This window comes from Echeneis naucrates, chromosome 8, assembly GCF_900963305.1.
Source record: "Echeneis naucrates chromosome 8, fEcheNa1.1, whole genome shotgun sequence".
Lineage (NCBI taxonomy): Eukaryota > Metazoa > Chordata > Actinopteri > Carangiformes > Echeneidae > Echeneis > Echeneis naucrates.
Window position 1 is genome coordinate 19,568,984 of NC_042518.1, and position 25,769 is coordinate 19,594,752.

A 25,769-nucleotide genomic window follows, 5' to 3' on the forward strand; every position below is an offset into this window, starting at 1 on the left:
CCTGCCTGTACACAGTCTACAGTACCTCTAGATCACTCCTATTCCTGCTAAACAAGAACACAATAATCTCTTTGGCATCTATCCATACATCATTTTCACTTCCTTACTTAGCTTTTCCCTCTTTTCATAGTCACGTCCTCTCTTTTGATCACGTCCATGTCCCCATTGGAAAATATCATGTCCTATACATTGCCAATTCCGGCCACAATGTTTGGCTTCAACACTCTGTTTATGGCTATATGACCACATATTAGTAAAATGACCAGAAGGGGGTGTCTTTGTCCGACGTGCATATTATTGATTCACTGGTATATGGTTTGTCCCATTTTGACCCATGAATTGCCTTGGACGTCCTGTCCATTGCATGTAACATGTTAATCAGATGACAGAGATTTGTGTTAGATTTGCATATTCAAGCCTCTAGGAAGTGATTGGTCGCTTACCTATTATCTTACCTATTAAATAAACATTTTGTCTCAGCAGTGAGCAAGTCACCTATAAAAGTTAAATTATAAATCATTATATATTATAAATCGATAAAAATGTAATCTTTATATTTCATACTTTACAGTGCTGTATTTAATAGATATTCTTGCTTCAGTTCATGCTGCTGAGAGCTCATTGAAAATTATTTTCACCATCAGAGACTTCTTTGATCATGTCCCTGTTTTACTTATCAAGGGCAGTACCTAAAACCTAAGAAGATGGTTTTCCTACAAACCAGCACAATGCAGCATAATGTGTACATGTACTAGCAATTCTTCAATAACTCATAATCCTTTGTCTTTAAAGTAAAAATTCATTCAGCAAATTCTGGATTGACCAAAATCAATATTGCAGAATAACGCAACACATATCCACGTTTCCTCGATCAGAGACCACATCCTTTGTCAAATGCATTTGAAGAGTCTGTCAGAACAGTTTGACTATACTGTCGTATTTTGGAGGATTTATCAAGTGTGGCCAAGAAATGCATCCTTTTATTGGTAGTCAGGGGTTCAGCAGGTGGATAACCCAACCTATCCCAAGATTCAGAGATAGGTTGGGCCTCGAGACTTGGAACGAAAATAATACGGCAAAAAAACAGCAACAGATTTGGATTTCAGCTCATTTGAACAGCTACCTACCTAAAACTGCCAAAACCAATGGCCTTCACTATTGTTGAAAATAGTTTGATGTTGTCAAGATTGCTTGGCTCTGTTAGCCAGGCTGACACATTTCTGTTTTGGCAAAAAAAAGGACACATTAATTGCTGTTCTACAAAGGATGTGACTACTGAATTGGGACAAAGTTAATTCTATCACAGGTTCTGATTTATCAAGCATGTGTGAATCACACCCTTAAAATGCCTTTACATACATTTTACATGTGTGCATTTGCTATGTCATAATTCAATAGGTAAGTGAAAACCTTTCGTAATCAGTAAGCCACATTGAAATTACAACACAAAAAAAAAAAGAAAAGCAGAGCCTTTTTGATATGGGGCGGAACTGTGAGCCACGCAGCAACAATAGACAGTGTTATTATATTACGTGAGTAAAATCATGGGGGCTGCAGAATGAAAGAAAGAAAACAGCAGAATGCAAATTATCCATCCATCCATCTTCTGCCGCTTTTTCGTTTTCAGGTTGTGGAGATGCTGAAGCCAATCCCAGCTCACTCTGGGTGAGGGGCAGGGTACACCCTGGACAGGTCGCCAGCCCATCACAGGGCCAACACACAGAGAGAGATGAACACCTACTCACACCTTTAGACAATTTAGAGTCACAAGTTAACCTAGACATGCATGTTTTTTGAGTGTGGGAGGATACGGGAGTACCTGGAGGAAATCCACGCAGACATGGGGAGAACATGCAAACTCTGCACAGTAAGGGTTAGGGTAACCCTAATTGAACCTGTAATCTTCTTATAGTGGGGCGACAACACTAATCACTACGCTGCCATGCTGCCCATATGCAAATTATGTCCAGCAAAACTCTCGAGAGGAGGACAAAATCTACCTCTTACAACAGGTGCAACTTAATTAAACATGTTGGCAGTACCATGTTGAAAGCACTTTTGTTCAATGCCAGTACTCAGTATAGAACAAGGTTTTACTGAAATCTTACAGTATGTGTGGCAGTACCATGTTTATAAAAGCAATGCTGTTCAGATAAGAGATGGTATCTGTGGGGGAAAAAACAAAAAAGAAATCAAAGTTACTTGTGTGCAATGGCTTAGCTACTTGGTATCGGTGAGTACTCGTACACTACTAGACTTGGAAAAAGTGTTATTGGTGCATCCCTACTTAAAAGAAATGTTTCATTTAACTGTGGGAGAGTAAATGCACACAAAAAAGGGATTTACTTATAACAATCTCAACTGTATTTCTTTCACTGAGGTTCAGAAGCAGCAGCTGTAGGAGATGGCCACATGAGTCATTTTAATTGTGCTTTCTTCACTTTGCGGTTACAGTAACAGCTGGAGTATTGTATCTACCCGGTGCAGGGAGCATGGCCATGTGGACTGTACTAAAATGCCAATAGCCTATCAGAGGCTAAATCTCTGAAATGTGCTATAAGCAGCAGTGAGTCGTCCTCCCAATGACAGCAACACAATTATCAACAAACTCCTATTACTAGCACAGGTCTAATGCAAAAATCCTGTCATTATGTCTCAACACATGATGCACCTTTGTAAAGTTAGCCTGCAGTGAGGCACCAGCAGAGGCTTGGCAGCTGTCGTCCATCCCATTGGCAGGGTGTGGGGGTTACTGGGTATGACCAAAGATGACAAAGAATCTTTGTCCATTTGCTGTAGACATTCCAACACACGTCTGCTAAAGAGATCAAGGCGAGTAAATGATATCATAAATGGCCCAGTTCTGCACCAATGTTTTTTTTCCAAATGGTTGATGAAATCCAAAATGCCCTGTAAAACCCCATTGCCACTTTTTCCTAGTAAGTAAAAGTAAAGAATATTTCAATGAGTACACAATATACTACCATGCAATGACCACACATGGACACCCTGGGACATCTGCACAGTTCAAATACACAGAGGAGACATCTAAAGGACAGCAGCTTCAGGCTGGGATACACGGGTAGCATTTCGCAGCAACATGGCTGGTGGCTATGAGGATGAAAAAGGTAATTAAATTCTTGCTTTTCAAGCAAGTTTTCATAGCATGTGTTTTTGTAATGCCCACAATGAATTTTATCTATCTGGGGGTTTAACTAACTAATTTAAACAAAACCTCTTACTAATTACGAATACAGGTGTAAGTAATCCCTGTACATTAATGAGCCATAACATTAAGACCATTTACAGGTTAACCGAAAAACATTGATTATTTAGTAACAGTGGGATCTACCTTTGGGTGTGTGGATACAAGCAACTTTGACCATCAAACTAGCTGACTCAAAGCATATCTATTTTCTGAGAGCTTCTCTAACACCACACATGTTCGATGTTTACCTACCAAAAGTGAACCACTTCGTGGTCAAGACACCACGCCTTCACTATCAATTTGGCAGCTAAAGTGGGACCTACCCAATATTAGGCAGGTGATTATATTATTATGGCTGATGATTGCACATCCATTGAAACTAATGGTACAATGGATGCTTTGTAATCTTCGAAACACTTAGAGATTGGTAAAAACTCTCAAGATCATTAAGGGTCCCTGCTTGTCTCAAATCTCTCAATCTCTTTGTAAGGTATTGTTGATCTATGTGATTGCTCCAAAACGTTACCCGTGTAACAACACCTCAAAACTTCAAACACCTCGACTCTCACCCCACAGTAAAACATTATAATAAAGTAAACTTTTTAGTTGTTTTTTTCTGCATTTACACCAACATTTTTTATTAACCTCTTAATAGAGCATGATTGCCATATGAGACCTTTTTTTCCACTTGCAGGGGCTGATTGAGCCTCCACTCCTTTTTCTGCAACCATCCCTTCAGTCATTGCTCCTGTGATTTGTTCATTCTCATTCTGATTCATAGTCCTGTAGCAACAACAAAAAACATTCAAAAAGTTTAGACAATGTATAGAACTCTACCGAGGAATCATTCAGAAGTAGCCTCAAAATATGGTGTCATTCTGGATGAATTAGATTACAAGGCTAAAGTTTTACACAGAAAAATAAACATCAGCTGAATTTAACAGGGATAAAAATCCAATTTTTTTCATGTCTGTTTATTACTACTCTGTGCTATAGTAGCAGGATTTGTGCAAAAGTAACCCAGCCTCTTATAACATTCTCTGTATGCCTTTGACTATGCACCTCGAGATGAGTGGTTATTTTAATTGGTCTGTTATTTTCTCAATGCAACATTAAATCACCACATCACTGAAATTTCCTTTGAAACAAAGTGATTCATCAGCCATTTACAGAACATTACGTAAGATTATATAGCACTTGAGAAATATTTTGATTGTCAGTCCAGTGTCAACATTTGCATTATAAAGTGTCAACCCTCTGTGGCTTCACTCATTGGTTTTGAAACCTTTATTTTGTTGTTTGTCCATTGCTATTTTTTTTAACCATATTTTGAGGAGAAGTTGGAGCTGAGGAGGAGTGGTGGGTCCCTAATCCATCCCCTGCTTAATGCCCATTAAGCGCTTCATCTGACACCAATTTAGAGTAAACACAAGAAACTTGTGCAACAAAAAATGACCAGCTGCACCAGTGAAAGCGGCGTGGGGATACACACCCTGGTTTGGGTAGGGGGCATGAAAGTTACACTAGCACTTTCAGCAACCAAACCTGAGCAGTCCTATAATCCATCCAATACAGGCCAACTCACTTGGACTAACTACATGGTCTCAAAGGCTCAAACAGGCCACACCCTCCACTTAAATACACTTCCTCTTCCTGGATTTCTTCCTCCGCTTCTCCCTAGAGTCTGTCTATCTTAAGAGCTCCCCCTGCTGAGCCCCCAGCTACAATTACTTCTTCTAATTCAAATCCACTGACTAGATCTTACTGCCTCAGCCGATATTTCCTTCACTATTTACCTCACACTCTGTCCCCTTCCTCCTAAATCCATCAACAAACACAGATCTGGCTACAAACCCTCTACATCCTGGACAAATCGTAACCTTTCACCCTCCTTGCTCAGCATCCTTACCTGGATCTGCATACCTGAGCTTTTTCCTTCCATATGCTTCTTCAATTGAATCCTCCCATGGCACAGTCGGCTCTATGAAATATACTCTCATTCTACTCCTAGACCACACAATTATATCAGGCCAACAAGATTTCCTCCTAAATCAACCTGCATCTCCCAGCCACTAGCATCCTCTAAGCTGCCTTGCCTCCTTATTTTCTTATTATTGTGAATGCTAATAGAGAAATTTTACACCCTGCCATAATACCCATTTCTAGCCTATGTCAACCTGCTGTACTTAAACATAGTCTGATATCCTGGAAATATGCTCTTACTAAATTACCAACCACTCTAGGCACTCTAAAATAGTGAAATACCTCCCAAATTAGGCTATGTGGCACTGACCCAAATGCATATGCTAAGTCCTAGAATATCACATGCAAGTCTCTTTTTTCACGCTTGGCTGCCTGAATCTGGTACCAAATCATACGAGTGTGCTCTCAACACCCTGTGAAACCTGGTATTCCTGCCTTCTATACTGAAGTATCTATTAAGCTATTCCTTTCTAAATAACAAGCTAGTCTCCGTGCAACTACACTAAAGAAAATCTCCCCCTCTACATTCAGGAGAGAGATCATACGGAACTGACTCAGGTTTGAAGACTCCTTCTCCTTTGGAATAAGAACACCTCCTGCCCTACGCCATGCTCTGGGAACATACTGTTTCTTCCAAACTATTCTTAATTGCCTCCACAAAAACTTTAGGATATCAGGAGCGTTAGTTGTAGACCCGGTAAGGGACTCCATTTGGCCCTGGGGTCGAAGAAGCCTTCACACGACTTACTACCTCCTCAACCTCCTTCCTCCTAGGTGGTCTAACATCCATTTCCTGATCTATCTCCCCTAATGGTGGCATGTCAGGTGGAAGACCTACTCCTGCTCAGAATCTGAATTATGTATTTCTCAGTTACTCTTCTACTTCTGTCTTTGTTGCTTGCCCTGTCTTTTCCTCGTTAAACAATCCTTTAACAAACTTGAATGGGTCACTGTAAAATGCTGTCCTTACATAGTCGTTCTTTTCCCCCTTTTTCCTAAGATATTGAGCCCTTCTGAGCACTGCTAGCCTACTTCTCAACCCCTCTTGCAACACATTAATTCCCTCCCTCTCTTCCTCTGTAGCTCTTTTCCATCGCTTTCTTAATTGTCTTCTTTCTTTAACTAATTTCTCCATTTCTCTTTGCCATCTAGACTTAGCTACATGTTCTCTTTCAACCCTCTTTCTATCTTGGACGCCAAATTTTTTTACACCATAGGAGTAAATTATGTCTCCCATCTTCGCTAACCTATCGCTTGTGTTTCCTCCTAGTCTGCTCAGAGTTATTGACAAGTCCCTGTTGACTGTCTCCCATTCTTTGCTACTATTTACCCTAGACCATTTAACTCTAGCTTTCTGCTCCATATTTCTCTCTCTGACTGGCCTATTCACCTCAGTATCAGCTGCATTCCTTCTTATAACCTCCTCCTCCACCTCTGTGTTTGTTGATATCTTTCGAACTGTGGTTTTCTACGTGTCACTGGATTTCATCCAACTTACTCAATTGACTTCTTAAAAAGTCCTGATCGATGCGACCACACTGCCCTTCCTTTACCACACACCTTTCTTCCCTGATGCACTCTAAGGCCTCTAACTGATGTTACTTTCTGCCAACCACAAGGACAAGCCTGGAGCTTCATTTCCTCTAATCTACCATTTTCATTCCTCCAGCCATGCTCACTTTGCCCTTCAAACCATTCTGCCCACTTTTAGTCCTAGAGAACAGGTCCATGCCCCTATCCTTCACTGAGTCACATATCCAACTCGTAGTCTTATCCGTTCCAGTGTCTGTGACCATGTAATCTGCCTGTGAATCATCTTCCACCCCTGCTCTTGCTGACCCTTGGGGTATTTTCCTCGTCTGATTTGTAGCTTGTGCTGGTTGTGACAAGGCTGCTAAACCTTGCCACTGCTAACATGAATTGCTAGCCCACGGCTAAATTGTCATTAAACAGAATGAAACTTTCAATGTAATGTGTGTTTAATGACACTAAAACAGGTTTTGAGCGTTGTGGGTGTGTTTACCTGTTACAGCGGCTCAGGGTAAGCCTGGCTAGGGTTGTACGTCATATCAGGGATATATGGCTCATGGAGGTCACGATCTATCGGCAGGGAGTCCAGGGGCAATTCAGTGTAGCCATATCGAGGGTAAGACGCATCTAACTCTGAGACACAAAGACCAGACAAATATAGATGTATCAAACCAGATTTATTTGTATAGCACCAAATCATAACAAAGGCACTTTAAATCATTTTATAAAGAGTTTGGTCTAGACTTGTTCAAGATCCCCCGATGAGCAAGGACTTGCTGACAGTGGCAAGGAAAGAACGTCCTTTAAGGGGCAGAAACCTCGGGCACCAACCAGGCTCGGGGGGGGGGGGGGCTTGACTGGTTGGGTTGAGAGAGAGAGAGAGAGAGAGAGAGAGAGAGAGAGAGAGAGAGAGAGAGAGAGAGAGAGAGAGAGGCACAGGGGAGCAAAGTTGGGTAGAGTAGGGAGTGAATGAACATGATGCTGTTTGAAGTTCATAGAAATTATGCTGTATGTAATTCATGAAGATATAGCAGCAGCAAGCGTGGCAGGAACATGGGATGGCTACAATTCATCACCTACAGGATGATGACAGGGAGAGAGAGGAGAGGATCTGGGAGAGACAGACTTTTGGAAAACATGGTTATTGGTATGTCAGCTCATGCAAGGAGGAGGGAGGGAGAGAGAGAGAGAGGGGAGAGCTAGAGAGAAGTGCTCAGTCATTCTTCCAGTAGTCTAGGCCTATAGCAGCATAGCTAAAGAGTAGATGGACTTTAACTTTTTAAAGTCTGTCATACAGAAAAGTTTTAAGCCTGGTCTTGAAAATTACTAAAGAGTCTGCCCCCGGGACCGATACTGGAAGTTGGTTCCATAGAGCAGCCTGATAACTGAAAGATCTTCTTACCGATTTACTCTTGGAGACTCTAGGAACCACAAGTAAACCTCCATCTAGAGAGCGGCGTGGCCTGCTAGGACAGTAAGGAACTATGAGCTCTCTGAGATATGACGGAGCTTGGCCATTAAGAGCTTTATATGTGAACAGAAGGATTTTAAATTCTACTCTATATTTTTTTTTACTGGCAGCCAATGAAGAGCAGCTAACACAGGAGAGATGTGATCTCTTTTTCGAGTTCCTGTTAATATTCGTGCAGCAGCATTCTGTACCAATTGAAGGCCTTTCAGAGATTCGTTTCAGAGATTTGTATGGACATCCAGATAGTAATGAGTTACAGTAGTCCAGCCTAGAAGTTACGAATGCATGAACTAATTTTTCTACATCCTCTTGAGGATGTTTCTGATTTTCCTACTGTTTCTTAGGTGGAAGAAAGCTGCCCTACTGACTTGTTTTATGCAAGGGACAAAGGACATGTCCTGGTCAAAGGTTACTCCAAGGTTTCTTACATTGGAACTGGAAGCCAAACTAATGCCATTCAGACTGATTAGATAGTTAGACAGGGTTTCTCTGAGGTGTGAGAAAATTATGAGTAGAAAATTATGGGTCATCCAGACTTTTATGTCTTCAAGACATGTCTGCAGTTTGACTATCTGACACAGAGTCCACAGCAGATAAAGAGTGAAGAGGATTGGTCAAAGTACTGAACCCTGTCAGACTCCATAACTGGCGACAGTGCACGAGGAGGAGCTGTTAACATGCACAAACTGATGTCTATCTGATAAATAGGATTTGAACCATCTTCGTGCTGTTCCTTTAATGCCAATTTCATGTTCCAGTCTCTAATAATAAAATATTTTGATCAATGGTGTCAGAGGTATAGACAAAGCTCCTGCTAAAACCATACATTTTCCTTCTTACATTTGTGTGTGAATGAAATAAAACAAAATGTGACTCCAAAACCCAGTCTGACTACCACTGAGGAAGATTTACAGTAACATGGGGAAAGAAGGTATTTGGGCAGGATTAAAGGTTTAAATGGAGTTTCAATGCCTCCTGTCTTCAAACCACCTCGTAACAGAGTGCAATAGGGGTAAATCATCTCACGCCCCAGCAATAATTACAGTTTGTCAATTTCAGTTTTTTTTCCCCTTTATTATTCTAGTGATTTAAAACACTGTAAAGCTTTGAGAACATGATGGCCTGAGAAATCTGAATGTCCGAGTGACAAAGTCAAAGCAATAAAGTAACACGATTGTTCAATTTACTGTGTGTTCGAGTTTTTTCCCTGGCTGTAGGGTAAGCTTACATTATCCAGGGGCATTTCACTTGTCTTTGTCTCCTCTGTGTATGTTCTATGGTGGTAACCCTAACTCTATGGTGGCACTGTACAAAATTGTAAAATGATATTACAATGTTCCTTTTTATTCTCATTGCGGCCCCATTTTTATTTGATCTCACCAAGAATCCTACACTGCTCACACACCTGAAACCAGTTATGTGTCATCTCAGTCTGTATATGCACCTTTGGGTCATTTCACTGTTAGTTTGCCTCTTTCCTCATCTCCTAATGAAGTTCCTAACTATGTTTGGACTGTCAGATTTTCATCATTCACAATCTGTGCTGGTGTCCACTCTACCTGCTGCTACAGCAAACAGACACATTGGGACGGTCCTCAGTTATCTAAGTGTCGTCTTCTGTGGCCGCTGAAGCTCAAAATGTGTGAAGTACATTTAGTGTGTATATATATATATAAAAATGGAGGTGCTATTAAGAAACACACATTGATCAAATTAGTTCATTTGGAGCTGACCACTGCGCTATGAATTCAGTGGACCACCATTACAACTGCTGACAGCTTTGTGTGTCTATACTCTCTCTCCCCGTTTCTCACGCCTTCATGCTCTCTCCTTGAAAATTTGTTTGTCAGATCATAGCCTAACCTAAACAATATTACAAAAATCGGAAATACTAAACAATTATACACTTCAGTGATATGAATGACTTATCATGGCAGCATGGTGGTGTTTAACACTATTTAATCACAAGAAGGTTCCTTTGCCCAACAGTGAATAGCCATCACCAGCTTTACATATTACACACACAAGATTTTCAAAATTTCAATCATGACAAAACTTTTATTTCCTCTTTTTTTCAGCTGAGAGCAACAACACAACCAAATTATTAGTGATGTGCATACAGGAATCGCACAGCACTTCTGAGTTAATAAACGTAATACATGAAACCATGAATAATTTCATTATTGAAGAAATTATTGAAGAAATTTCAGAGATCACCACCCCGACATCTGCTCTCTTATAATGCATGACCATGACAACTTACAGACAGATACACTCAAATCTGTGCATTTTGTTGCAAGACACAGTACTCACCATCAGCCAGATACGTCTGCTCAAGGGGAACTGTAGTGTGCGCCTGAGAAAACCAAGAACAGTAACAAACACAAAATATCAATGACTCTGTGAGGTCAACAGCAGGATGGTAGATTCTTTGGAGTTTGGGGTGCTATATATCTATAGATTCTATATTTACACACAAACAGTCAATTATACCTCTATGGTCCAGGACATGGACGTTAAGGTCAATAACTCCAAATTACTTTCATGCTTGCATGTTTTGCACCGTGATAGTGGTGGTGACTCGTCCAGGCTGTTCCCTACTCGCCCCAATGTCTGCTGGAATTTTGTCCCAGCCCATATAATAATACATGGATAAGAGGTATAGATGATCTTTTGTTTTCATTTGGAGAAAAGAAACCAGCACCTCATATGAGCCTTTGGTGGCTGTTCTGGTGGCTTCCCTTTTTTTCTTTTCTGTTTCTTTGGCTGATGCAAAGTCACCAATTAGCACAAACATTCATGTCTTTGGATGGTGGGAGGAAACTGGATTATCCCGAGGAAACATACACAGGCGCAGGGAGAACATGCAAACTGACCCTAGGCCGGAAACCAAACCTGCAACCTTCTTAATGTGGGGCAACAGCACTATCCACTACTCCATGCTGCCCCCACAACTTGTTCAGCCATGTTTTATTTCTTATAACTCAGATTCACTGACTTACGTGAAGTCATTGAACAAAATCATCTAAGACTTGTGTTTCCAGCAAGTCTGCCGACTCACCTTGTCTAATTAGTAGCAGCCATCTAGAGGAGTAATAGGATCCAAGTTAATGGAGACTTTGGACGAGTGTTTGGGATGCAGTATGAAGACTGCAATCATTAACCTGAGTGATTCATCGTGAATGCGCTGCTGCTGAATTTAGAGAAAACAGAAACTTGTGCAACAAAAAAAAAAGGACCAGACTCAGTGATTACCTTCCTAACAACAAACTTTCACCCTGCTCTATATGCCCTACAGATAATATCCAACTAGGCCAGTGAGCGGTGATAGCTATCATGTCTTTGGGGTCATCAGGTGGGAACCTCCTTTCTTCTGTGTTTTGTCTAGTTAGTCCCACAACACCTCCAGGAGGCTAGACAATGAACACTGGCGTCCCAGAGTCACCCCCTAATGCCAGCCACCACTGTTCCTCACACAAAGACAACTATCTCAAACAGCACTACTGTCAACTACTCTGACCTCTCACCAACTGCACCAGTGAAAGTGGCATGGGGATACAGACCCTGGTTCGGATAGGGGGGAGAAATAGAAGAGGTGGAGATAAAAGTAGGGATGGGATACAGACGCTGGTTTGGGTAGGGGGTAGAAATAGAAGGTGGAGATAAAAGTAGGGATGGGATACAGACCCTGGTTCGAGTAGGGGGCATGAAAGTATAGAAGGTACAGGAGGTGGAGGCAATACAAGCTACACTAGCAGATTCAGCAACTAAACTCACCTGAATAGTCCTATACTCAAACAAACCCAACACACCAACACAGGCCAACTCACCTGGACTAACTATGGTGTCAGAGAGGCTCAAACAGGCCACACCCTCCACTTAAATACACTTCCTCTTCCTGGATTTCTTCCTCTGCTTCTCCCTAGAGTCTGTCTATTTTAAGAGCTCCCCCTGCTGGGCCCCAGCTACTATTACTTCTTCTAATCCAAATCCACTGACTAAATCTTACTGCCTCATCTGACATTTCCTTCACTATTTTCCTCACACTCTGTCCCCTTCCTCCTAACCCCTTCAACAAAGCAACAGCAGATCTTGCTACAAACCCTCTACATCCTACTTTACACTGGGCAAATCGTAACCTTCCATCCTCGCTGCTCAGCTTACCTAGATCTGCATACCTGAGCTTTTGTCCTTTCATATGCTTCTTCAACTGAATCCTCCCATGGCACAGTCAGCTCTATGAAATATAATCTCTTTCTACTCCTAGACCACACAATTATATCAGGCCTTAGCTTTGTGCAGGCTATTTCCTGCGGAACAACAAGCTTTCTTCCTAAATCTCCCAGTCACTAGCATCCTCTAAGCTGCCTTGCTTCCTTATTATCTTATTAACGTTCCCTCCTTCTTGAACAAACTGAATTGCAACTCTCTTTGTCTTAGACCCACCTAAATTTCCCTGCCTCTGTATATCTTCAATGCCTGCAGCTAAGCTTTTTAAAACCTGGTTATGTCGCCACGTATATCGGCCTTGTGAGAGACTAACCTTACAACCGGACAAGATGTGCTATAGAGTCAGCACCTGAACACAACAAACATAACAGGTCTCCATTTACTCAGAGTTTTAGGTTCTGGGGAGTTGGCAATACATCATATGTTGCCCCTATCAAAAATCTAATGCTACTTTCCCCCATACTCCACAGCTCTTTCCAACTAAGCGTTTTCTTCTCTACACCTTCCCAGTTCAACCTTAATATTTCCTCCTGTCTACGAACCTGCTCTACAACTAGCTTCCTCTTTATTTGGGACCTGCTCTACTCCACACCGGTTTGCTTGGGCCAAGCCCCAAGCCTCCCCAGCCTATCTGTATATTGCCCACTAACCACGAAGAGTGACTGGTTTAGTGTTCCTGTGAGAGGAGCCATAAATTGCAAATTTGACTCTGAACGGGTTACCACGAGAGACACACAGTACAGTATGTACTGTGTGTGGGACTGGACTTCTGTCAGTGGGTGAGTGACAGCTCATAGCACAGAGGGAAAGGGAATGAAACAACAAACCAGAGCTGTTGCTTTGCCCAAAGGGATAATATCTGTGACGTGCGGTGAGGTTCATGGCTGGTGAGGTACTGACTCAACTGACCGAGGAGTCACAAGAATAATCACTGGGATCACAATTATCCCCTACCATGAGGCAGGAGAATGAACGTCACTGAATAATATTGTGTTTGATACAGTGATTGCTATCACCCTCAGTCTCCGCAGTCACATGTTGTCTGGTCTCTTCTTTACAGTTAGCTAATGGTAGAAGGGATAAGTCAGTGAATGAGTTAACAGATGAGGACACAGGACTCATGAGTCATTAAGATGACTCTTGAGTTTTGAAAGATTTGTCCAGGAATCGCAGCTCATTACTGTGGAAGAGGGGGATGGGACAAGACAAGTTATTGGTGCATATTTCATGGAATGGTTCTTACTGACAGATCATGAAAAGGCATCCAAGCCCATGGGCACGGCTTTCAGAAAGCGCAGAAATTAGGAAATGAATTGTAGTGCAACCTCTTTTATTTTAGTAATGCATAATCACAACTAGGTACTAATTTACAATATCATGAACACAGTGGTTTGCCTTGTTGCCTCACAACAAGAAGGTCGTGGGTTTTGGTCGGGGCCTTTCTGTGCACAGTTTGCATGTTCTCCCTTTGCTTGCATAGGTTTCCTCGCACCATCGAAAGACATCATGTTTAGGTTAATCTTTGACTCTAACTTGCCTGTAGATCTGAGTGTGAGTGGTTGTTTGTCTCTGTCTCTATGTGATTGCCCTGTGATGGACAAGTGACCTGTCCAGGGTGCACCCCACCCTTGCCCCAATCTAAGCTTGTATTGGGCCCAGCATCCCCTGTGACCCTGAAACGGATAAGCCGTAGAAGATGAATTAATGAATATGCTGAACACATTAAGGAGTAGTCCATCTACTGCTTACTTTCCGTGTAACCTATAGGGTGCCAGACAAAGATACAGGGACATGAAAATGTTTTAGATGATCTTGGAGCCAATGAAAGCAGTGTGTCTGAACAGTTGGCCAGACATGCAGATGTTGATCCCTGTGGACAGGCTGCATTGTTCACATTGTTAGTTGAAATGGATAGTTTTGTCTTTCCTTTTACTTACAGTGTTTTTAGAGGCTTAGCTCAAACTGTCACTGTTTGGACAAAATTTGAGCTTTTACGTCTTAAAAAAATGTTCAAACTTCCATTAACTTTTCAATGGGTATATTTTAGACAAGATTATATATACATCTAAAAAAATAACCTGCAATATGCACTTTAATGAAGGACATGTAAAAAAAATGTAATAAATAAAAATGATCAAAACTCCCACACACCTGTAGTTCATCGTCAGAAGTGTCATGTGACACTGTGTGATTGACAGCGGCTTAACAGCAGAACAGCAAGCAAAGTAAACAAACTTGTTCTTTAGCATGTAAGCCACTGATAGATATGATGTTAGTGATGCTTGAGGATGAGGACCATACTAGCATGCGAATGAAACAAAGCGATATGTGGGGGTACTTTGCATCTGCTTAGGTTTTTGGGTCACTTATTCAACAACCTATAAGACATGTTTGTAAGTTCATTAATTGATGTGCTGATGAGGGCTGGAGGTTGTTGAGTGTTCTTCTGACTCTATAGCTCTTATCTTATTCAGCATATGACAGGTTGCAGGTCAGGCGATCAACTGAAGCCATGTACATGCACAGAGTTCTCACCATTTCCCATCCAGCAGGATCATGTTTAAATAGTGAGTGCGTTAGCTCCACTGACACCCTCTTCCTGTAGTCTGAACTCTTGTCCTCTGAAATTCTGAATAGCACTGCTGCAGCATAGGTGGCTGTAGGCAGATAGCAACATGACATTCATTTATAAACAGCACAAAACCTTAACCTAACAAAACCTAAACATACCCCGTCCCCTTTTGACCTATTTGCTTCATAGGAACACTAATGTTTCCTTTTATGTGTCTTTGTGGGTGTTTATGCAAAACTCCTATTTTTAAAATTTTCATTGAGAATCAGAAGACTGAAACAATCACTAAACTTCACTGAACTGAAATTCAATCCTGTATGGTATGATCCCTTGCCATGTGGTTTATTTTTTTTACACTTTACGTGAAACAGGAGTGTCATTAAACCATCGAGTTCCAGATAAAAAGCCTGGGAGCTAATAGAGATACATCATCATTAAGAGTTATCAATTTCTTTTTATTGTGAGCCCATATTACATTATGTTTTTATATACTTATATCCTATTTACACTTGGCATTGAAATGAATTGTGTTTTATTTCGTACAGTACAAGTACCAATGTAAAGGCAGCCAGGAAGCAAGGAAAGGTATCTATGGATGGATGGTCTGAGGAAAACTATGATCTAATCAGCCAAATAACCTATAGTGGTGGCAGGTGATGCAGTGTGATGACACTGAAGACAAAAGTCAATGCAATTCTGTTGTAAACTCAAATACCACATCTACAATTATCAGCCATAGCATTATGACCGACTGGCTAACATTGATCAATAGTTCCTTATCAGTGTATGAGGGTGAAAATCTAGGCTCATACATGGCTGCTCCACACCATCAAGGCCAGAGCCCATTTCAGTGAAGATACTAAGCAGGTTTTTTCACTCTCCTCTGCTTTTGCCTTAAGCATTCCAAATAAATTTTCATCCCTTACTTTGAAAAAGCAAACAACCTATCAAAAATATTTTTCTCAGAATTTTCATATGGGAAGGTGGAAAGTGAGGTTGATACTCATAGCAAAGTTTGGAGACTTTTGGGAGTCTGTTCAGGAGAGTTTGGTCCTTAACTCCAACTCAACTGCATCCTAGCCATAATCATTACACTGACATTGCAGAAAAAGTCATATAAAAACTTTAGCAGTTGAAGCTGTTTGTGTTTTTGAAAATCACAAAAACTAGGGAACAGCTGGTCATTGGAGCTCTTTGCATGGTTAATATTTTCCCCCGAAGCATAAAAGCATAAAAGCCACAGCAGAGTTCAAGAGGAAATTATTGTTCTTCTAAACGAATGTTGAATTAACTGCTGCCCTGACATTAACTCTATGCCAACCTCCACCATCACTAGTACATATAGGTTAATAAAAGCAATGTTGATATTTTCATCAAGTATGAAAAAAAAAAAAAATTTGTATGCAGAAGCTGGACAGAGGCTGTGAAATTTGAAATGTCTTACCGGTTTTAGCTCTATGAGGGGGCAGATGAGCCATCCCACTGTTGCAGCTGATAGAGCTGAAGTAAGGCCTCTGTAGAGGTCAGATGGACTTTTTTTTGGAGTCTTTGGAGACTATTGAAACTTTTGGCTCTCCCCTAAAAAATTGACTCACTTATGATCCTTAAAAGCTCATTTATGGATTAAACATTGACCCTGATGTGTAGGTCTTTAACTTTATGCATTGCAAACAACATGATATGATTTAGAAAGTGTTGGATTTCTTTGTGCTTATCATGGCATCTGACTGTATATTTCCACTTGTCTTGAAGTTTGTTGCGAGTCCAGTAGATGGCAGCCATGATTCACCACTCAGCTCCATATGCTTGTGTAGGCAGGGTAATTTTAAATAGTTTAAACTTGAAGTTTTATTGAAGGATAATTGGTATACATGAGCTAACAAAGCCAAGCCCTCTATTATTGGTTTCCAAAGAGGAGAGCTAAGTATTTTTTTTGTCGGAGGAAACTGTTGCTGCTGTAACATGGTAGCTCTGATCTGATGCGCTTGCTAGTTAAGAGTGATGATAATGTGTACAATGCATTTATTGGCCCACCCAACCAATATATAAATTCTGTACTCTATATATTAATAGGCATATATGTATATAGAGATAGCTACAGTACAGGCCAAAAGTTTGGACTTTCCTATTAATTTGAATGAGAAGGTGTGTCCAAACTTTTGGCCTGCACTGTATGTGAAATTACATTTTGACATATATTTCTTTGCATATATTTTTTGTGTTTTTAGGCCAAGCTGTGGCCATTTCTCTTTCTCTCACTGTATTTCTATCTCTATTGTTGATACACAGAAATTAACAAAGTCAGAGTACCAGCTCATCCTTTGTATTAATTCACATTTCTGCAAAACTTCTATGCATCATTTGAGCTTGGTGTGTCTGGCTGTGAGCCCACGTGTTACATACCAATCCCCTCGTTGCTGGAGTGTAGTAGCTCCATAAGTGGCGCTGAGGCTCCCTCGGCATCGATCAGCTCTGCGGACTGTTTGTCCAGGGCCAACTCACACAGGACCCCCGCGGACACTCTCTTCACATTTTCAACATATGAGTACAGCAGCTGGACACACACACAAAATTCTCAGTGTTCTCACTGTACACATTTCAAACAGAAGATGTAACTTTTGGACTGATTTATCTTCTGGTCACACAGTTTTGGTTTTTGTACAAACCATACATGTGGATTTTGAGTTTTCAAGTTGATAATCTATGTTTCAATGTTTTGTTTTAATTGTTTGTCTCTGTGTATGCATATGTGTCCATGTTATATAGATTATCTTAACTGGGGACTTTAATTACGTTGTGAAATCTAGCTTGAATTGGAAAACCTAATTTTACTTCAAAACAGCATTGTTGGTTTCCCAAGTGTTCAAAATGGTTGCACCTCATGCCTTCCTGATCTCCCGTGCCCGCCTTTTGTGTATCTTTGTAAACTCAATCACCATAATTTTAATGCAAATCCCATTAATGACCATAAACATCACAAGGCCTTCAGTCTTTGGCCAAGATTCTGCTCTGTAGTGTGTTACCTAGTGTAGCATGGATGTGAATGTACCTGTACAAACAGTGGAACGGTCTGCATGCTGGCAATCTCTCCTCTGTTTATTGGGTCTCTAGCCAAAATGTGAAGAGCTCCCGTGCAGCCTTCAACTATTTCCTCCATACGAACTCCATCCTGATTACAGAATCAGAATGCCAAAGGCAGACATATCGCAAAAGTTAATTTCCCTGCCCAGTGATGACATAGTAAAGTTGTCCTGCCCTCAGTCCACCCCCAAGCCAAGCCCACTTGGACCCACCATCCAACCTTGCAGGATTTGATTTCTTTTAGTGGTTGCATCAAATCTTGTCAAAATCTCTAATTTCCTTGGCTCACATGAAACAGGTAATGTCACATGCATTTCTCCATGAACAAGCCATGCTTAGCTCATAGAGATCACTTAAAGGTCCCATCATTTTACAGTTACAAGTGTTGATATCCATAAGAAATTACCAAAGGTACCAAAAACCATCTCAGTGTAGTTTTACATGTCCTCTCTCAGGATTTTCTCTGGAGGTCTCTGAACAACACATGCTGAGTATATCAAGTGTATATGTATGTATATGTGTGTGCACGCGTACTTCAGACCTGGTAAGTCTGTTGTGTGGAGGAGGCGTGTCTCTGTGTGTCCTGGTGAGCCTTCAGCAGAAGGTTGACCAGTCGCGGTATAGCACCTGCCTCCCTCAGTGGTGCTTGATTAGCCGGACACAGTGCCAGGTTTCGGATCAGCCCAACAGTGGCCTAAGGAGAGGACAACAATCAAAGAGCATTCTCAACAGGACATTCCAGGTTATATGTGGGTAAGCCCCTGAGACAACTCCAAACAGCAGTGCAGCATACTTCTCTGAACACCAGCAGACTACATTTACGTTTGCCAAAACTAGTGTGTGATGCTTCATATCAAAGTAATCCACAGGGATGAGAGAAAGAAGATCTGATGGAGAGCTTAGTCACAGCTGGGCGACTTGCAGCTGTGACTGTGACAGCACGTTCAAATTTCAGAGCTGTCTCACTGCTCCACAACCAAGCTGACTTTTCAAACTGTACATCCATAGTTTGTAACCCTGCAGAGCATTTCAGAGGTATAGAGATAGTATAGAGAGGTAGAGAGCATCTTTAAGTGTGTAAATGCCTTATACATGCATGGAAATATGAAAATCCTGAGGAAGACACCAAGATTTTTTTCAGGAAAATCTGGGACAATCATTCTCATAACTCTGACTGCCTGACTGACTGATATTGATCGTGTCTTCCTCCTTATTGTTTCTGATCCTATCTCACACTGACCACGATCCTGATCCTCATCCTCACTCTGATCCTGAGTGTGACTGATTCTAATCCTGACAACCTCTGGCTGAAGCCAATCCCAGTTCCGTCCTTCATAAAGCTCCTTTACAAAGTCACATTGCCTATTTCTCCATTCCACATTATTAAACATCAATACCATATCACTTAATTGAAAATATAATCTGCCACAGTTCACTCCTCACCCTACCTCTAGGGAGAAGCTAGCTACCATTCTGGGGAAGCTCATTTCAGACTTGTGATCTCGTTCTTTCGGTCGTGATCCAGTTCTCATGACCATAGGTGAGGGTAGGAACAAAGATCAAGAGCTTTGCTTTCCGGCTCAGCTCTCTTATACATACAGTGACTGAAGTACCGCTCCTGCTGCTGGTTCTCTGGCCAATCTCATGCTCCAAGGTCCACCCACTCATGAGCAAGACCCTAAGGTACTTGAACTCCTTCACTCGGAGCAAAGACTCATTCCCAACCTGGAGTAGACAGTCCATTGATTTCCTGCTGAGAACTCTGGCCTCAGCCACCAGTCCGTTGTTCCACGACCAGGACAGAACCCGCATTGTTCCTCTTCAATCAGAGGTTCGACGATTACCTTCCACAACCCCACATCAAATAATGTAAACTATCACTTTACGGTGACCTACAATAAATAAAACACTAGTGCCATTGAGGGCAACTAATGTCTAACTCTCAATGTGGATTCTGAGTCCCATGTCAGTGTCTGCCCAGAATGTGTTCAGCCACATCACTGATGCGGGCTCAGACTCAGAAATAAGGGAGTTCCTATTTAATGATAAAGTGATAGGTCAGGGTATATGCTCGTCTTTCTTATCATTCCAGTTAGTGTTACTTGTTATTCGTACAGCTTTACCATACTCACCAGTTCTTCACCAATTGACCTGTCCTTGCTCCAATATGATTTTTAACCTGTTGTATATGTACCACATGTCTCCTATGTGTTCTCTACCAAATTGTTTCTTTTGTATAGATACAGCGGGTAAAATAAGTATTGAGGGGGCCCACAGAACCTTCAAGATTTGAAGACTTTGTGTGGAAGAATTGACCAAAATCACACCTGAGAAATGCATGCAACTAGTTTCTTTATAAAGGAGGCATCTTGAAGCTGTTATTACCAACAAAGGCTTTTGTACAAAGTATTAAATAAATTTAAGTAAGTCTGTTCAATACTTTTTCCCTGTACCATTCAATTTTATCACACATAACTTAATTTATGCACACCTAAGGGTTGATTTCTTGGCATGTGTGGGTTGCATGGGTTGTTATCGACAACTGGTAAAAATTTAATGTCAGTAGCACCTTTAGAAATATGTTTACTGAGAAAAATGGTGACGTGTTCAATACTTATTTTACCCGCTGTAGAACTCTCACACTCCTAATGTTTGTTCTTTCACACAACCAGCTGATAAAAACTGTGAGAAGGCCTTTCCTTGTATTAGTGCTGGCCTTTCCAACAGCAGTATATTTTGAAGACATTTGGAATGAGGAAGCATCTAGACACTGCAGCTCTGAGATGATATATGGATGGGGTGCAGAGGTATATTTGCTCTGTCACATATGTGTATGAGGTAGACAGCTAAAAGATGTGACGCATATTCAGTTATTGTGATGTGGCAGTGATTAATTTTGCTGCCACATATGTCACTTTACTATGGAGTCAGAACAGTCTCATAATTAATGAACTCTCACAGGGGTTTTGCATAAATGGACATGGTTTGTTTCGCAGTCTTATTTTGGACATCACAAATGTAATTTTGAGGCACACGTGTAATATAAATTCACAGAGCATATCAATTACTGAATGTGCATATGTTGAATTTTGAGGCTACTCTGACATTGGTCGCAGGTCAACCAACATCACCATTGGCTGATAAAACTGTCAATCAAATGTATGTTTCCGATTGACATACTCATCAGCCAATCAGGTGTGTTTGCTTGCTTTGCTGCCCCTTACATTTCTCCACCATCCATCATTGTTATGGCAACAATATGTTGCAACAATATGCTGCCTTTGCGGCATATAACATATGGTCACATAGTTTATGTCCATTCAAACATTTAACTTCGCAACTTCGCTTGCATGATTTACAATGAAGGGATAGTCAGATAAATGTTACTGACAGGTTGAGGTTGATTAACCCTCTCCATGCGATTGGCTGTACAGCGTACAGTCATGTACTGACTTTCAGATCATCTGTGCAATTAACATCCTCCATTTTTTTTAATCTAGCATGATAATTATACTTGTACACAGCAGTGCCTTGTCTCACCTTTACCACAGGCCAGTAGTGCGGTTGCCCCAGCAGCTTGACAACAGCAGGGATGCCATAGTGCAGCCGTACTGCATTCTGTGCCAGCTCTGCATCCTGATGTCTAGATGTGAGGTGCCGCAGGGCACAGACTGCTGGCTCAGCAACATCCTCTTTTTCCCCAGCACGAAGCACAGCATGGATCAGTGCTTCCACACCACCATACTGAGTCACCAGAGTCTGAAGGAAGAAGAGGTGGAAGAGATCGAGATGAAGAGGGAGTGCAGCTTTGTTTCAGGCATGAAAGCCAATATGAACAAGATAGAAATTTGTTTTTTAAACATGAAGCAGAGCAAAAACAACAACAATAAAATGTTTGTTGGTTTGTGAACTTAAAAATGGGAAAGCTAACAGCCAACTTTTTTAGTGATTTTACTGAGTGCAGATTGTCTGGTTGTACAAAGCACGCATGCATCAGAGATGAGGAATAACTTCCCTCTTATCCTCCTTTGTTGTTTTTGTTTGGAAATTCTCAGAATTTCATCATGTATATTTATGTGCACATTAAGGCAAGCTGCATAAATACAAATTCATGACTGTGAATTCATTGTGGTTAGCGCTGTTGCCCCACAATAAGGTTGCTGGTTCAAATCCCGGTCTGGGGCCTTTCTCCCTGTGCTTGCGTGGATTTGCTCTGGGTACTTTTCTCCCACCGTCCAAAGACATGCATGTCTAGGTTAACTGGTTAAGTTGTCTAAGTTGTCTGCAGGTCTGAATGTGAGCGGGAGTTTTTGTCTTTGTGTGTTGGCCCTGTGATGGACTGGCGGCCTGTCCAGGGTGTACCCCACTCTCACCCAAAACATTGGCTGGGATTGGCTGAAGTACCCTCCGCGACCGGGAAATGGAAAAGCGGTAGAAAATAGATAGATAGATAGTTGTGAAAGCCCATCAAACTTAGATGAATTGAGACGAACTAAAGCAAAAGCATGTTTTGTGTTCAAGCAAGAACTCAAATGCCAAACTAAGGGTAGATTAATTGGTTGATGGTGTTTATACTACATCATCATGTAAGTGCAGCTCAACAATAAGAAGAAGTGAGAAGAATTTTTATTTTGTTTCTACCTGTCCACCATCACTTTTGAAACATGGGATCAAATCTGTAACAATCATCTACTATTGTATGAAAATTGACATCAACTCTGATTCTATGACAAGTCAGCGCTGAAGAGCTCTAAACCTGCATTGCATCTAATGAACATCATGTGGCCACTCGTCAAAAGAAGTGAGATTGTATTGAAGTCTGTGTGAAATGCCATTTGGGGAGTTGGACTTCAGTTCAACCTCTAATCTTCTGGCAATCCACAAATACCAACCACTAATCTCCACTCTGGTTCTCTGCTCCCCTGCCATTCTGTTTACATTGTGCTCTCTTTTCCCCTCTTCAACACATTCCCTAGGAAAATCTAGCAACATCACATCTTGAAGATCAAGAGTAAAATTAAAAAACTAAATTTTAACACTAAATGTGAATTATTAACTCAGTAAAGATTATCATAATGGGTTTACGGTCTTAGTCTCAAGTCTCCCTAAGTGAGATCAGGATAGGGTACAGAGCAGGTCAGATCCAGCCCTGACTCCTCCTTAGCTCCACATTCTCCTTCAAATACACTGGTTTCAAAAAAGAAGTGCAAGATGGTCAACAGCATGACATCAAGACTCTTTGTAATGTTCCAAATTACTGCTCTCACTGTAGTTGCTTTTCCTTCAGCAACACTCAAATTAGAAGCAACTCTTTTGGGGCAAGTTAAAACTGCAAATGGTATGTGTTTCCATTAAAAAAATTGAAACCTTGTTTTTCTCCAATAACCAGGCTCAATAAGGTAAAAACGCTTTTTCCCTTTGTAATGTATAATTGTAATGTAAATAATGTATATGTATAAATCCGTTTTACATAAATTCATACATGTATAACTTAATATGGCAATCAATATTATGTGTTTATTTTTGCAGAAGAGAAAGTTGAAAACTGATACCTCTTATCGTCATTACCTTGTTGCGTGAGTTATTACAGGTGAGATTGGAGAGGATGCCAGTTGCACAGGTTAACATGTTGACGTCATCTGAGCCCAGCTGAGTGACCAGTATTTGCAGCAGTCTGTCTAACCCCTCCTACAGAGACAAACCAGTAGAGATATACAGATTGAAATAAAAGAACAAATCAGAGTAATCTAGCACTCATGAGCTAAATTTTGGAGATTAAAGAAAGCAATTGTTCTCAAATGACTCAAGATGCTGCAGAATGGATTCTTTGTTTTAGCACACAAATTTTCTGAAACACCACAAATGCATCTCGGGGCAATTAGAGGTGTGATACTGCGTTACCATAAGTTCTGCATTTCAATCAATACTAGCCTCAATTGGCTTTACCTTGCATGTGAATAAATCTACTTACTGTTTCAATGACATCCTTGATCTTGTCTTAACATATGGCATTGAAATATACCAATTAATAATATTTTCTCACAGCCCTCTTCTCTACGACCATTAGCAAATAACACTTGGGTTCACAGAATCTGAGAATAAATTCAGCTATAGCAGATGTTTATCTGAAAATGGTGTGTTCAAATTTAAGGAGAACATTTAGTCATCATTTGCTTGATTGCCATGTCTAAATTTGATCAAGGACTTTTCCCCTACACAGATAAATTAGTGAAGTCAGGAAGGAAGGAAGCCAGTAATGTAAATGAATTCTACCTAGCCTGGAAATAAATGATATTTGCTATTTCAGAAGCTCCTCCTATTCAACACTTCATTGTAAAAAAAAAACAAAAAAAAAAAACAGAAACAATCCCAGTTTTCTGTTCAATGCTGTAGCCAGGCTGACAGGGAGCCATTTCTCACCTTTAGTTCTAAGTAGTGATGATTTCATGGCTCTTTCACTAATAAAATCGGAACAATCAGAGCAAAAATTCACCACTCTTGTAATGTCTGCTTTGTATTTGGAATCTTTTTCACCTTTAAATCCCTGTGAGTTAGTTTCTCGTAGTCTCATCATCTAAACCATCAATTTTTCTTGATGGTACCTACCATGCTATTTAAAGATATTTTGCTGCTAATTAACGTATACATTGTGGAGCTGATCAATGTGAGTTTATCTCTTGGTTATGTACCACATCCTTTCAAGATTGATGTTAAGAAACCTTTCCTCAAAAGACCTAATCTTGATTCAGATGTTTTGGTTAATTATAGACCTATATCTAACCTCCCTTCCATCGCCAAAATTCTTGAAAAAACAGTTGTAAGCCATTTATCTACACATCTGCAAAGGAATGGTTTGTTTGAATAGTTTGAGTCCAATTTAAGAGTACATCATAGCACAGAAAGAACACTGGTAAACTCCCATTTTCATGGCGCCAGACAACAGATTTGCCTCCATCCTGTCAGATTTGAACTTTGTCATTCAATTTAGTCACGGTGCAATTCACCGCCACAGTGGTGAGAAGCTGCATTCCTTTCCTGAATGGTTATCACCATCTCTAATTGATTATTTCTTTATCTTCAGACTTTTCCAGTCACAATGAACAATGGCGACCGAGCCAGAAATGTGTTGCTACAAAGCAAACCAATCACAGCCCTCTCGGTTGGCACTGGGTCTGTGTCACCTCAAAGCATAGTTAAATTTTTTTGGGAGTATCCAGTCCATGGGGAAAGGACTCTGTTGCAGCTTTCAGGATCAGGCTTAAAACCTTCCTTTATGACAAAGCCTACAGTTAAAAATTTAAGGTTTAACTTGATTTTTTTAGTTATGCTGCTATAGGGGAAGTGCAGTGGCATAGTGGTCTGAGCTGTTGCCCCACAATAAGAAGGTCATAGGTTTGGTTCGCAGGTCTGTGTGAGTGTGAGTGGTTGTTTGTCTCTGTCTGTCTCTGTGTGTTGGCTCTGCGTTCAAATGTGGCCTGAAAACTAATAAGTGGTTGAAGATTAATGAATGAATACTGCTATAAATCTAGACTGTAGCGGTAGAATCAGCCTTGGGAATACCTTTTAAGCCATACATGCCTGTTTGGTTGCAGCATCTGACAGATTGCGGAGTGTCCACAGACAGTTCTGGATTAAGCGCTGACTTGAACCTGTAAGGTGTTGGCCCAAAGCTTGCATGCCACCTGCACACAAAT

At 40.9% G+C, this 25,769-nt stretch overlaps 1 protein-coding gene across 2 annotated transcripts in view; it reads right to left on the reverse strand.

Moving 5' to 3' along the window:
• Window positions 1-3,804: 3,804 nt before the first annotated feature.
• The window catches only part of LOC115047973 (junction plakoglobin-like), a 115,299-nt gene continuing 93,334 nt past the window's right edge, over window positions 3,805-25,769 (reverse strand). The window contains exons 8-17 of one of the 2 annotated variants that reach the window (XM_029509246.1): window positions 25,654-25,757; window positions 23,644-23,763; window positions 21,616-21,834; window positions 18,617-18,769; window positions 18,044-18,163; window positions 17,398-17,548; window positions 14,958-15,079; window positions 10,506-10,548; window positions 7,215-7,354; window positions 3,805-3,991 (exon numbers count right to left, since the gene is read on the reverse strand). In XM_029509246.1, coding sequence (XP_029365106.1) covers window positions 7,218-7,354; window positions 10,506-10,548; window positions 14,958-15,079; window positions 17,398-17,548; window positions 18,044-18,163; window positions 18,617-18,769; window positions 21,616-21,834; window positions 23,644-23,763; window positions 25,654-25,757 — 1,169 coding nt within the window. In that variant the 3' untranslated portion in view covers window positions 3,805-3,991; window positions 7,215-7,217. The remainder of the gene's footprint in view (window positions 3,992-7,214; window positions 7,355-10,505; window positions 10,549-14,957; window positions 15,080-17,397; window positions 17,549-18,043; window positions 18,164-18,616; window positions 18,770-21,615; window positions 21,835-23,643; window positions 23,764-25,653; window positions 25,758-25,769) is intronic. The other variant, XM_029509247.1, reaches the window with a different exon arrangement.